At 47.5% G+C, this 14,542-nt stretch overlaps 1 protein-coding gene across 1 annotated transcript; it reads right to left on the bottom strand.

The window, feature by feature from the left end:
* Nucleotides 1-684: 684 nt before the first annotated feature.
* On the bottom strand, nt 685-14,471 carry LOC133360647 (otolin-1-like). Its single transcript, XM_061579440.1, has 8 exons — nt 14,462-14,471; nt 9,615-9,791; nt 8,745-8,807; nt 7,202-7,696; nt 5,293-5,538; nt 3,439-3,630; nt 2,419-2,481; nt 685-1,370 (listed from the first exon to the last, which is right to left on the bottom strand). The coding sequence occupies exons 2-8, from the start codon at nt 9,772-9,774 to the stop codon at nt 874-876; spliced, it is 1,716 nt and encodes a 571-aa protein (XP_061435424.1). The 5' UTR covers nt 9,775-9,791; nt 14,462-14,471; the 3' UTR covers nt 685-873.
* Between the last annotated feature and the right edge of the window lie 71 nt (nt 14,472-14,542).

Here is a 14,542-nt window from a genome sequence, read left to right as displayed (position 1 = left end):
CCACCTCTTCACCATCATCGCCCATTCCCTTCCTCTTCCATCACCTCCCCCGTAGCCCCTTTCATGACGTCCACGTGCCCTCTGTTACGGTCACTAATCCGAGGCCCTTGCACTGCCCCTGCCATCGAAATCACTCAATTTTTGTTACCACTTTTAAAACTATGTTATAGAGAGAAAGCGCCTTGAGTCAAGGCGCTCGATAAACATCAAATATGATGTCATCTCGGACGTGTTATCTCTTTGGTTACCACTCCATCCTTAGTTTTGACCGCTGGGCCCGTCACCCTCTCTCGCAACGCGTGTTCTGGCCCCAAGCCCACTTAAAAATATATATACTATTAAAAAAATTTGAGTCAATAAAATTCGATCGCCATTTTCGCCTCGATCCCAATTTGAGTCAATAAAATTCGATCGCCATTTTCTCCTCCGATCCCAATGTGTCACATTGGGATCGGAGAAGAAAATGGCGATCGAATTTTATTGACTCAAAATTGTTTTTCCTTTTAAAGAATATATATTTTTAAGTGGGCTTCGGGCCATAACACGCGTTGCGAGAGAGAATGATGAGCCCAGCGGTCAAAACTAAGGATGGAGTGGTAACCAAAGAGATAACACGTCCGAGATGGCACTTGGTGAAAAGAAAAAGGCCACAACACGCGTGTGCAAACCCCCCCCCCCCAAAAAAAACCCACTAGCACGTTACAAAAGAGCCTTCGCACACTCGTCAACATTAAAGCGTCATCAAATGTGTTCCGCTACTTGAAGTGGGATTTTTTGTTAGTCTAACAGGTTATATATAGATATGTTTAAACAAAACCACCCGGTGCTTTTTTGTCTCCTGCTCTGATGTGGAAGCGGTTGACGCTCTTGATTTTAATCGGGGAACAAAAGGAATCCCGTGAACGAGCTGTCGCGATAGCCAGGTTGAGCAAACATTCCATTGTAAGCATCGACCACCTGAAGCCAGACATGGTCACCCGCCTTAAGGCTGAGCACCGACCCCCCACTAATGGCATTGGCATATTTGTTCTCTATGTTGTTACTGCAAAAGGAAACGACTTTGTTGCCATCCTTGATGAGCGCCACGCACAGATCATGTTTATAGACGTGCGCGTGCATCACGAAGTAGTAGAGGCCCGGGTGAACGCAGGTGAACTTCCCGCTCAGGGGATCGTAGTGGCTCTGATCGTTGCTGATGACGACGTCGAACTTAATGGGCGAGCCCGCGGGGGGATTGGAGGAGGAGATCTTGGCAGTGAAGGCCGACTTGGGCACCGCGGGGCTCCCACCCTCGTCGCCCTTCGATCCGCGTGGACCCGGAGGGCCGATGGGGCCCGCTCCGCCGCTGGGACCGAATTTACCCGGGGCACCTGAAAACAAATGATAATTTACATTTATATGTAAGGCACCTTCCACTCATGTCTCAAAGCACAGGGAGACTCGTGTTCTGACGTGGAGAGGGAGAGGGTGGCAAGACCAGGGTGGAGAGAGAGAGAGGCAAGGCCAGGGTGGTGAGAGAGAGGCAAGGCCAGGGTCGAGAGAGAGTGGCAAGGCTAGGGTCGAGAGAGAGAGTGGCAAGGCCAGAGTGACCTCGGTGCGTCACATCGCTACACTTCAGAATCTACTTTAATCAGTGGATGCCAAGCAACTACAATTTCATGTTCAGGTGGTCAAGCTCAGACAACCGTGTCAGGTGTAGCGGAGTGTATCGCTGTGACGTCTCCATTAGTTTATGGGTCTATGCGCTTCTATGGGTCTCTATGAGTCTATGGATCTCTATGGGTCTATGTGAGTCTATGGATCTCTATGCGTCTCTATAAGCCTGGGTCTACAAAAGTATCTGGGTCCGAGTCTCCACGGATCTTTGTGAGTCTCTGTGGGTGCCTACGAGTCTCTGCGAGTCTCTATGGGTCTTTGAGTCTCTGTACGTCTCTATGAGTCTGGATCTCTATGGGTATCTATGAGTCAACAGCTGATGTAGACGCAGAGCAACGACTACAATTTCTCATTCAGGTGGTCAAGCCCAGTCGACCGCGTTAGCGGCAGCAGTAACGGAGAAGTGTATCATTATCATCATCGCTGTGATGATGTCTCCTTCGTATTTGTGGATCGGGGCATTGCGTGGTTACATGTTGTGTACGGTCTCTGTTCTGGATGACCACAGTCGCACACCACTACTACTGCAGAGGTTTACATTTTTCATTTGTGCATCAGGTAAGCGCACTTCACGTGGCCTTAACGTGCACATAGCCGGGCCCAAGCGCCGTGATGACGTCACCGCCACTCAGTGGCAAATGGCGGTTGTTGTTGTTGTTGCAGTGTCATACAGGTGGACCACGAGCTTCGTGGAAGATCAAACCCCAGGGATCTTCTGCGTTGGATTTGCATTGGATCAGTGACGGTCTGTGATCCACCCACCTCGTTCGCCAGCTTCTCCTTTGCTTCCATGAACTCCGGGCTCGCCTTTGGATCCAGTTACCCCTGAGACAACAGGGACGTGTTCAGATTATGCATCGTTAAGCGTTTTGCAAAGAAAACAATAGACGTATCCTATTAGCGCGGGTTTAAACGGACGTATTTTTGGGCAATCCTTAGATGACTTTCGTTGTTTTTTAAAATCTTATCTAGATTTACAGTATTCCCTCGTTATTCGCGATGGATACGTTCCAGACGGAGATACTCGTGCATAGCTAATTTCGTGAATAATGATGTTGGCCTATGAAAACTATCTTTTATCGTATCGCTTTATCTCTCATCACTTTCTCACATCACATTCTCTTTCATCACTTTACCTGTGATCACTTTATCTCTCATCGCTTTATCTCTCATCACTTTTTCTCATAAATTGTATCTCAACACTTTATCTCATCACTCTATCTCTCATCACTTTATCTCATTACTTTCTCACATCACATTCTCCCTCATTACTTTATCTCTCATCGTTGTATCTCTCATCACTTTATCTGTCATGACTTTATCTGTCATCACTTTATCTCTCATAGCTTTATCTTTCATCACTTTATCTCATCAATTTATCTCATCACTTTCTCTCATCACTTCACGTCATCACTTTCTGGCAACACATTCTTTCTCATCACTTTATCTGTCATCACGTTATTTCTCATCACTTTATTGCTCATCGCTTTATCTCTCATCGCTTTATCTAATCATCACTTTCTTTCTCTCTCTCGCTGTGGTAGTCGTGTAAAGTTCCAAATGCAATTAGCAAATAGCTAAAATCGCGGATAGCCAAGTTCGTGAATAACGAGGGAATGCTGTCTATAGAAGTGCATTATTCAAAGGCACTTTACAACAACGATTATACAAATAATATACTCGTACCCCCGGGTGAGAACCAATGCCCTAAAGGAGTGGCTCTGGGGTGTGGGGGGTTCTGGGTTGGGGGTTTTGGTGGGGAGGGCCGGAGAAGGGGGTCACCTTTCTCTCCGTCCCGGCCGTCCCTGCCGGGAGCCCCATGGTGCCCTGGGATCCCCGGCACCCCGGCGACGCACGACCCCGGCAGCTCCGGGGTGCGCGACCCGCCGGGTTCTGCCAGCGCGACGACAAGAAGCGACGCCAGCAGCGGGCACAGGCGGAGGAACATCGCCAACATCGCTCCTCCCACTCGATCTGAACCGACACGAACAGCGGACACAGGTGGAACAACATCGCCAACATCGCTCCTCCCACTCGATCTGAACCGACACGAACAGCGGGCACAGGTGGAACAACATCACCAACATCGCTCCTCCCACTCGTTCTGAACCGACACGAACAGCGGGCACAGGTGGAACAACATCACCAACATCGCTCCTCCCACTCGTTCTGAACCGACACGAACAGCGGGCACAGGTGGAACAACATCACCAACATAGCTCCTCCCACTCCTGCTGAACTGACACGAACAGTGGACACCGGCGGAGAAACATTTCCAACATCGCTTCTACGTCTGCTGAACCGACACGAACAGTGGGCACAGGTGGAACAACATCGCCAACATCGCCAACGTCACTTCTCTTCGTGCTCCTCCTTCAGCAGCGGCAATAACAAAAACTAATTTACTTATTTATCCAGGAGAGCCACGCCAAGTCGTAGGACTCATTTTCAGGAGGGTGCTGCTGCTACATTTTCTTAACCCTCTGCCCACCATATCTCGGAACGTGCGAGCGGTTCAGCGTTCATTTATGCAGAGAGAGGCGTGGTAGTAGCATCAGCAGCGCCGTTGTTTTCACAAAGACGTCGTTCCTCACCGCAGAGAACCGTAGTGACGCAACCGCCGCCAATCGACGATAGCCGGCGCCAAAACTGTGCCACACGCCCCTCCCCGCGTGGCCTCGAGGGGAGCTTCGGTTCGTCGTTAGGTCAGAAGACGTACCGATAAAGACATTTTTTGACGTACGTGCGCGTCTTCGGAACGGAATCAGAAGAACAACTGATGACGTACGTACGTGTACATCATCGGAATGCGGGATGGGCTCAGATGTTTGCAGCCCAATTGATGAGAGGTCGTTATGCACGAGGGAGGAGAAAACTGGAGCCGCCGGAGAAAACTCACGCGCGTGCAAGGGGGCAACACTACAACCCGCCGCCCAGATGGAATGAGATGGCGATCAGTTCACTTGCTGCACTGCCTTCCCCTGGCGAGCCAGGATATGCCACCTGCTCCCCGCCCCCGCGGTAGGGTTGTTTCACAGCCAGCCGCAAGCGGTCGCGCGGCGATCCGGCAACATTTGCTTGCCGCCGCAGTGATGGATCATGGGCGGCCTACCACCGCCCACTGGGTCATTCACGCACTTGCCATTGACACAGACAGAATCAGAGTCAGAATATGTATTCATAGCAGAGGGATCCGACACAGACATTCCAACAAGGCTCCCACGCTCCCCAAGAAATTGGGTGGGAACTTCGTTAATGTCCAAGTTCATGACATATAGTATATCATACCAGGTACACACAAAAATATGTTAAATAGTAAATACTCCCCAAAAATTCAGGTTGGAAAGCATTACATAATGCATGCATGCATACGTATAATTTTTTTGGTTTGTATGGTCATAGGTGACCAGGCTAACCTAATCTCAGTATATTTGTCAATCTTTTGACAAATGTAACAGAACTGTGGTCGATATGAAAATTCGGTTGACCAACAACCTCCATTCAGGTCGACATATAGTGTCCGATTTTAGCGAAAATCATAAAACTGTCCTAACATTTATGCTTTTATTTTCTGATACTTTTGCCATGAATGTAAAATCACTATTAGTAAAAAAAACAGATATATACACCGTTCACCTTTCAAGATGAAAATGTAGAGGTTGGACAAAATCTCTGGGGCCCGCCGAGGTCTTGGAAGTATATGCAGAACTGAAAATTTTTTTCTTGAGTGGTTCCCCTTTAAATTGTGATAGCTCTTATGAAGGACCTTTGGATTTATATACTCTCCCCAAAGCACCACATATCGTGTCGATGGAAACACAAATTGTGTTGGTAGCAACACGAATGTTTGGTGGTGTGCAGGTGCTAAGCAACGAACATATAAAAATCAAGGCCACACGCTCCAGTGATCCACCAGTGGTGGATAATTAAATGTGCTCGCTTGGTCAGTTTACGTTGGAGACGTCTGTGTCCGACTTAAAGTGCTCTTGTTGTAAACAACAACTCGGTTTGCTCGATGCATCCTAGACAGACGATAAACATTACATCATGAGTAAAACAAATACATCTACATCGGTATTATGTACTGGACCCGCGAGTGCATTATGCTGTAAGCAGTGTGAGCAGAGGTTGTACGGGCTATTCTGCTCCCAATCCGGGTCTTAAAAGCGATGCCCCCAGTCTTAAATTTCCGTGAGCGAGTTGTATTTTCGGTGAAGACTGAGAACCTCATCCTGGTTTCGTGTGTGTTCTTTTCTGGCTGAATTTTTAAAAAATATGTTTTATGCAATCGTCACTACAAATCGTCATAAGCACTGAGCGAAGACATCTCCGAGCCACCGCGAACACCCACTTAACCCCACCAATACCACTCTCTGCCAAGTGCGATGCAAGGGATTCCCACTCCACTAAGTATACAAGCTCTCACAAATCCTCATCAGCATCATCATCATCATCATCCATTGTCTATCCACAGCAGGGGGTGAATGTATTCCAAAGCACGTCACCATCTCTGCACGGTACAGCGATGCAAAACTCCATCTCAGTTTCTGCACGCAAAGCTTTCATGTCAATGGTAAATCTCCAACCGACATCACCGCATCTGCCACTTTCACCGATTCAACGTCAGGTGAACATGCTTTCTGCCGCCAAACTCCTGGTTCACGCTCCCGGGTGTGGCAGGCTCACAAGTGACAGACATCACTTATTAACCATCCCACCCTCTATTTAAGACCCAAACAGGAGGAGGATTTTTCCACAACTCCGTGGCTGTTGCCTGATGATGCTGCTCGTCGTTATTGTTGTAACCACGTCACTAGGTTACCAGAATTCTAAACGTGATAGTGGGTTTTACTACCCAACACACAACCGGTCAGTGCTGTACTCGTAACGCGCCTTGAGTCAAGGCGCTCGATAAACATCAAATATGATGTCATCTCGGACGTGTTATCTCTTTGGTTACCACTCCATCCTTAGTTTTGACCGCTGGGCCCGTCACCCTCTCTCGCAACGCGTGTTCTGGCCCCAAGCCCACTTAAAAATATATATACTATTAAAAAAATTTGAGTCAATAAAATTCGATCGAATTTTTAAGTATATAAAAAATATATTGGGATCGGAGGAGAAAATGGCGATCGAATTTTATTGACTCAAAATTGTTTTTCTTTTTAAAGTATATATATTTTTAAGTGGGCTTCGGGCCATAACACGTGTTGCGAGAGAGGGTGACGGGCCCAGCGGTCAAAACTAAGGATGGAGTGGTAACCAAAGAGATAACACGTCCGAGATGGCACTTGGTGAAAAGAAAAATGGCCACAACACGCGTGTGCAAACCCCCCCCCCCCCCCCCAAAAAAAAACCCGCTAGCACGTTACAAAAGAACCTTCGCACGCTCGTCAACATTAAAGCGTCATCAAATGTGTTCCTCTACATTAAGTGGGATTTTTTGTTAGTCGAACAGGTTATATATAGATATGTTTAAACAAAACCACCCGGTGCTTTTTTTATCTCCTGCTCTGATGTGGCAGCGGTTGACGCTCTTAATTTTAATCGGGGAACAAAAGGAATCCCGTGAACGAGTTGTCGCGATAGCCGGGTTGAGCAAACATTCCATTGTAAGCATCGACCACCTGAAGCCAGACATGGTCACCCGCCTTAAGGCTGAGCACCGACCCCCCACTAATGGCATTGGCATATTTGTTCTCTATGTTGTCACTGCAAAAGGAAACGACTCTGTTGCCATTCTTGATGAGCGCCACACACAGAACGTGTTTATAGACGTGCGCGTGCATCACGAAGTAGTAGAGGCCCGGGTGAACGCAGGTGAACTTCCCGCTCAGGGGATCGTAGTGGCTCTGGTCGTTGCTGATTACGACGTCGAACTTGATGGGCGAGCCCGCGGGGGGATTGGAGGAGGAGATTTTGGCCGTGAAGGCCGACTTGGGCACCGCGGGGCTCCCGCCCTCGTCGCCCTTCGATCCGCGTGGTCCCGGAGGGCCGATGGGGCCGGCTCCGCCGCTGGGACCGAATTTACCCGGGGCACCTGAAAACAAATGATAATTTACATTTATATGTAAGGCAGCTTCCACTCATGTCTGAAAGCACAGGGAAACTCGTGTTCTGACGTGGAGAGGGAGAGAGTGGCAAGACCAGGGTGGAGAGAGAGAGAGGCAAGGCCAGGGTGGTGAGAGAGAGGCAAGGCCAGGGTCGAGAGAGAGTGGCAAGGCTAGGGTCGAGAGAGAGAGTGGCAAGGCCAGAGTGACCTCGGTGCGTCACATCGCTACACTTCAGAATCTACTTTAATCAGAGCGGATGCCGAGCAACTACAATTTCACGTTCAGGTGGTCAAGCCCAGACAACCGTGTCAGGTGTAGCGGAGTGTATCGTTTTGATATCTCCATTAGTTTATGGGTCTATGCGCTTCTATGGGTCTCTATGAGTCTATGGATCTCTATGGGTCTCTGTGAGTCTATGGATCTCTATGCGTCTCTATAAGCCTGGGTCTACAAAAGTATGTGGGTCCGAGTCTCCACGGATCTCTGTGAGTCTCTGTGGGTGCCTACGAGTCTCTGCGAGTCTCTATGGGTCTTTGAGTCTCTGCGCGTTTCTATGAGTCTGGATCTCTATGGGTATCTATGAGTCAACAGCTGATGTAGACGCAGTGCAACGACTAGAATTTCACATTCAGGTGGTCAAGCCCAGTCGACTGCGTTAGCGGAGGAGTGTATCATCATTATCATCATCGCTGTGATGATGTCTCCTTCGTATTTGTGGATCGGAGCATTGCGTGGTTACATGTTGTGTACGGTCTCTGTTCTGGATGACCACAGTCGCACACCACTACTACTGCAGTGTTTTACATTGTTCATTTGTGCATCAGGTAAGCGCACTTCACGTGGCCTTAACGTGCACATAGCCGGGCCCAAGCGCCGTGATGACGTCACCGCCACTTAGTGGCGAATGGCAGTTGTTGCTGTTGTTGTTGCAGTGGATGTCATACGGGTGGACCACGAGCTTTGTGGAATATCAAACCCCAGAGATCTTTTGCGTTGGATTTGCATTGGATCAGTGACGGTCTGTGATCCACCCACCTCGTTCGCCAGCTTCTCCTTTGCTTCCATGAACTCCGGGCTCGCCTTTGGATCCAGTTACCCCTGAGACAACAGGGACGCGTTCAGATTATGCATCGTTAAGCGTTTTGCAAAGAAAACAATAGACGTATCATTTTAGCGCGGGTTTTAACGGACATATTTTTGGGCAATCCTTAGATGACTTTCGTTGTTTTTTAAAATCTTATCTAGATTTACAGTATTCCCTCGTTATTCGCGATGGATACGTTCCGGACGGAGATACTCGTGCATAGCAAAATTCGTGAATAATGATATTGGCCTATGAAAACTATCTTTTGACGTATCGCTTTATCTCTTATCACTTTCTCACATCACATTCTCTCTCATCACTTTACCTGTGATCACCTTATCTCTCATCACTTTATCTCTCATCACTTTATCTCATTACTTTCTCACATCACATTCTCCCTCATTACTTTATCTCTCATCGTTTTATCTCTCATCACTTTCTCTGTCATGACTTTATCTGTCATCGCTTTATCTCTCATCGCTTTATCTGTCATCACGTTATTTTTCATCACTTTATTGCTCATCGCTTTATCTCTCATCGCTTTATCTAATCGTCACTTTCTTTCTCTCTCTCGATGCGGTAGTCGTGTAAAGTTCCAAATGCAATTAGCAAATAGCTAAAATCGCGGATAGCCAAGTTCGTGAATAACGAGGGAATGCTGTCTGTAGAAGTGCATTATTCAAAGGCACTTTACAACAACGATTATACAAATAATATACTCGTACCTCCGGGTGAGAACCAATGCCCTAGAGGAGCGGCTCTGGGGTGTGAGGGGTTCTGGGTTGGGGGCTTTGGTGGGGAGGGCCGGAGAAGGGGGTCACCTTTCTCTCCATCCCGGCCGTCCCTTCCCGGAGCGCCGTGTTGCCCTGGGATCCCCGGCACCCCGGCGACGCACGACCCCGGCGACCCGCCGGGTTCTGCCAGCGCGACGACAAGAAGCAACGCCAGCAGCGGGCACAGGCGAAGGAACATCGCCAACATCGCTCCTCCCACTCGTTCTGAACCGACACGAACAGTGGGCACAGGTGGAATAACATCGCCAACATCGCTACTCTTACTCGTTCTGAACTGACACGAACAGTGGACACCAGCGGAGGAACATCGCCAACATCGCTTCTACTTCTGCTGAACCGACACTGTGCCACACGCCCCTCCCTGTGTGGCCTCGAGAGGAGCCTCGGTTCGTCGTTAGGTCAGAAGACGTACCGATAAAGACATTTTTTGACGTACTCCCCAAAAATACTCTCGATGATTCCAATTTTACATGCTTTCTTTTAACTCACTCTCTCGTTGTTGTCGTTATTGTTATATCCTCAAATTTTGAAACTAAATTTTTACCCACTTCCTAATGTGGTATCGACTGCAAACTTCGTATACTTAGGTCATACAGATGACAATACTATATTCTATCATAAAAAAATCTTTATTTTTAAACAATCTTTTTTATATGTTATGCTTCGGCTTGGGTCTAATTGTCCACGCTCAACTGACGTTGGCTGTAAATCACCACGGTCCCTTACGTTGTGGCAAGCTTCGGGGCCACTTCCTGGAGTCGTGGAGTTCTGTCATTACTCGTACATTTCATAAAAGCGTGTTTTTTAATCAAGTTTGTTTTAATATTACTTATTAAATGTAGGCCACGGACTGCGCCACGGAGCTTTTAGCGGTAAACAAGGCACCGTATTTACCGGGTAATACTTTGTGCTATCTTTACCCTACTGGGTAATTCTTCCGAGCTACCTTCACCCTACCCTTTACCTTACCCCTTGGCATGTCGACATCTTTACCTTTACCCTTTTACCCGGTAAAAAGGGTAAATTAACTTACCTTGCCGAGGCCTACTCACACGCTCCAGTAGATAATTAAATGTGCTCGCTTGGTCAGTTTACGTTGGAGACGTCTGTGTCCGACTTAAAGTGCTCTTGTTGTAAACAACAACTCGGTTTGCTCGATGCATCCTCTTTCTTTTGCAGTCCCTCGGGATATTCACCGATAGATTCTGCAATTCTCTTATTCAAATACCCTCGGAGATCATGGCCTGCCATTCCATTCAGCGTCCACGCCAGCGGTGGAGAAACACTCAGGAAGGGGCAAGGTCGAGCACGTGGTAACTAGGCATGAATTCACACTCGGCAGTCCCGTTATTCACCAAGCATCCTGCTCGCTGCGCCAAGATACACTCGCCAGGGCAACCACCGCCTACCAGACTTCACAGGGAAGAATATCCTGCATATTGGGAGCACTTGCTTAACTTTTGAAATGTCTTTGAACTTGAAAATAGCAGGGAGCACCCCACTCACTCGCCTCTTTCAGGCAAACGGTTTTTTCTTTTTCCGCTTTCGATTTGAACACGATGGGGAATCCCCCTTTTCGAGAAAACTGCGTTATAAATTTTAGTTCTGGGTTTCAAAGTCACTGTCTTCAAGAGCTGAACAAACGCACCGGCTAAATTTGAATAGCGCGGACATTCACCTCGGAACGAACGTCTATCGCATCAAATAAATGGATCGTAAGTACTTTGGGAGTAGTGTACGTTTGGCGTACATGTTTGATGTGCTAAATATGTGAACGGTTCCATTTCTGGGCTTGGCATAGAGCTATATTGTACTGTATCTGCTTGCCCATCGATGCAGTTATTTCATAACGATGAATACGCTCTGTATGTCGTGTTTAAAGAGTCTATATATACTTTTTGTAATCTACAACTGATTAAATGCGTACTGTTGTCTTGGCTATCGCATACCCGTCAACCCAGACGGTTTACCCCATATTTTTGTATAGGGAAATTGAGTTTTCAGGTCTATACGGCATACAGCCGTTTCAATATGGGCGACGATTTGTCTGTTTTTCCCTTGTTATTGGACTTTGTATGACGAACGTGGAGATTTCTAAGGGCACTGAGTGACCAATAAGCTCTGAATTGGTCTGCAATAAGCTAAGGGCATTGATCATAAGGGGTTGTTGACGGTGCCGGATGAAGCTACTGCGGGGCCTGTAGCATATGTTAAAAAGGGGCCCTAAATGATAAAAACACATACATATTCAAAAAATGTTTTACTTGCATAGTAAAGTAATTGTTTTTTTTTTCCATTTGCTGTATAGCCAGATAATACGACAAATCGCTAACCTTAAACACACAGTTGTTCATACAAGTTGAAGGCGGTATAGTACTATAGTAATAGAGCAAGTGCAGAGTCACTGAACCGGAATTGATAGCTTGAAAGCATTTAGCGCGGGGTCTTTGAAAGTGCGGGGCCCGTAGCATTTGCTACTTTTGCTAATAGGATAATCCGGCACTGGTTGTTGACAGGTATGCTCTTGGTAACGCTGGCCCAGGAATAACATCACTGTGTTTGCCCAGGTCTCGTTTAATTCCAGGCACAACGTACAGAACGACATCTGTGGAACATTGTGTCTTGTCATGGGGTCCCTTCTAGGTCGACCCAGAGTGTATCGTTCCGGCCTCTGTGTTTGTCAGTGTTACTTTGGGTGCTTGCGAACGGGACTTTCCTGTTTATGCAGTCAACGACTGGACGAAACGGGCGATACGAAAACAAGAACAGGTTTTATTACCCACTAGCGGTAAGTACCCGGCGTTGCTCGGGCGAAAAAGGCAGACACACACATGGACTTGCACACAGACATTGACCCACACACATATAAACACGTCGATTTAGACGCACACACATATATGGTTAAACCCAGGATGGATCGTAGGCAGACCATCCTAAATGTTTCTAACTGGCGAAGATGTTCCATTAGGGCAGGGGTCGGCAACCTACGGCTCCGGAGCCGCATGCGGCTCTTTACGGGCTGCTTCTTGACGATATGTACGTATGTACAGTATGTACTCAGATGCATTGCGGCTCTTGAAATACTGAATTTTGTACCGAATTGGAAAGAAATGGCTCTTCTTGTTATTTTGGTTGCCGACCCCTGCATTAGGGGGTCCAAGTTTCGCAAGCGTAGAGAAGGGAGGGAATGACCGTGGCCGAGAAGACCTGAAGCTTCGTATGGAGTGATAGACTAGGTAGCTTCCACACAGCGTTACGCAGCCGATGAAAAGATAATGCAGCTCGACTGATTCGGAGTGAGACCTTTGCTGTTAAACCGGAGCCGGTCATTAGCACACTGGCGAGGTATGGGAAACTCTCCACTGTCTCCACAACTGCCCCATCACCAATTGGGAGTTGTGGGGGTGGAGTGTCCGATGGTACAAAATAGCCAGGCAGGTGCTTAGTTTTGGTGGGGCTGATGGTAAGGCCCCCACCTCTTGGTGGCAAGCTCCAGGTTTAGCAGCAGCACCTCGAACTCTTCCTCCGAGTGAGTAGCAATTAGCAGATCATCGGCATACATAACGTGGTTGAGCAATAGGGTGCCATCCCTTGACCACACCCGGGCATCGATCAGCCTCCCATTGTATCTGTAGCAGATGGGAATTCTTCCGGTACAGGCATTGAAGGCTTGACAAACTACGTGGTCCAAATATATGTAAAATAATGTGGGAGCCAGAGGACATCCCTGTTGCACCCCAAGGTGTAAAGGAAATGGCTCTGACTCACGGCCACGTAGTTAGACGCGGGGCCGCTCACCATCATGAAGGTCCTTAAGGATGGTAATCAGTGGGTCAGGGACTCGGAAAGCACGAAGAGCAACCCAGAGGCCAGGCCTACCGATGGTATCATAGGCCTTGAGCAGGTCAATAAAGCACACGCATGGACTAAGATGCACACATGGACCTACAGACACGCAAAGAAATGGAGTTACACTGACTAACATGGAGGCATGCACACACAGCGACTAACACACACGCACATGGACTGAGACACACAACACATATCGACTCACACACAAACACATCGACTTACAGACACACACACACATGGACTCACACACACATAGACATGCACTTGAGATACACACACATGGAGTTACACACACATATATGGATGTACACACATACAGCGACTCACACACAGCAATACGTGGACTCGCACACACATTGACGTAAACACACATATGTACTTACACACACAGCATGGACTTACACGCACACAAATGGACTGACACGCACACTTGGACTGACACACACACATAAACACTTTGACATACACACACACATGGGGCGTTGTCCGTTAGAAAAGACAGACACACACATGGAGTTAAAGATACGCATGGCTCTACACGCACACACATATGGACTCAAAGACACACACATTGACGGGCACAGCAATCCCTGATGATGGCACAGCTATCAGTATGGCACTACTACGTATGAGGAAATAGCGTGACGTGAGCGATGGAAACAATAGAAATTTATTGAAGAAATAATCAGAAATCACAGACTGGCAGTAGACCGTGGCAGCGTCATAAAAGACAGCAAAAAAAGGGAAAAATGAGCAACCTAAAAATCCAAAAGGAGTTTTGTGCACTCAAACATAATTATTTTAACATGTCAACTTGTTTCATAATGGTAAACAATGAAACCTGAGTTGTTATCTGCACACAATATCTGGCAAGGGATTTGTTTAATGATAATAAGCAATGAACGTGATTAATGATCTGCACACAAACATTATTATTGTAATGTTTGTGAACTAATGTGTTTAACAATAGTAAACAATGGACTTGAGTTGTTAGCGTAAGAAGCAAGGAACTTTGTACTTACCATAGCCTTGTTGAGGCCTTGTGCCATGCGTAGCCCCTGTCCTGGCCTACATTGGCGAGGCGGCGGAGTTGGCACATTGGC

This window comes from Lethenteron reissneri, chromosome 69 (genome assembly GCF_015708825.2).
Source record: "Lethenteron reissneri isolate LAM-NWPU_2019-01 chromosome 69, ASM1570882v1, whole genome shotgun sequence".
NCBI classification, from domain to species: Eukaryota; Metazoa; Chordata; class Hyperoartia; order Petromyzontiformes; family Petromyzontidae; genus Lethenteron; species Lethenteron reissneri.
This window is presented reverse-complemented; position numbering and strand designations above follow the sequence as displayed.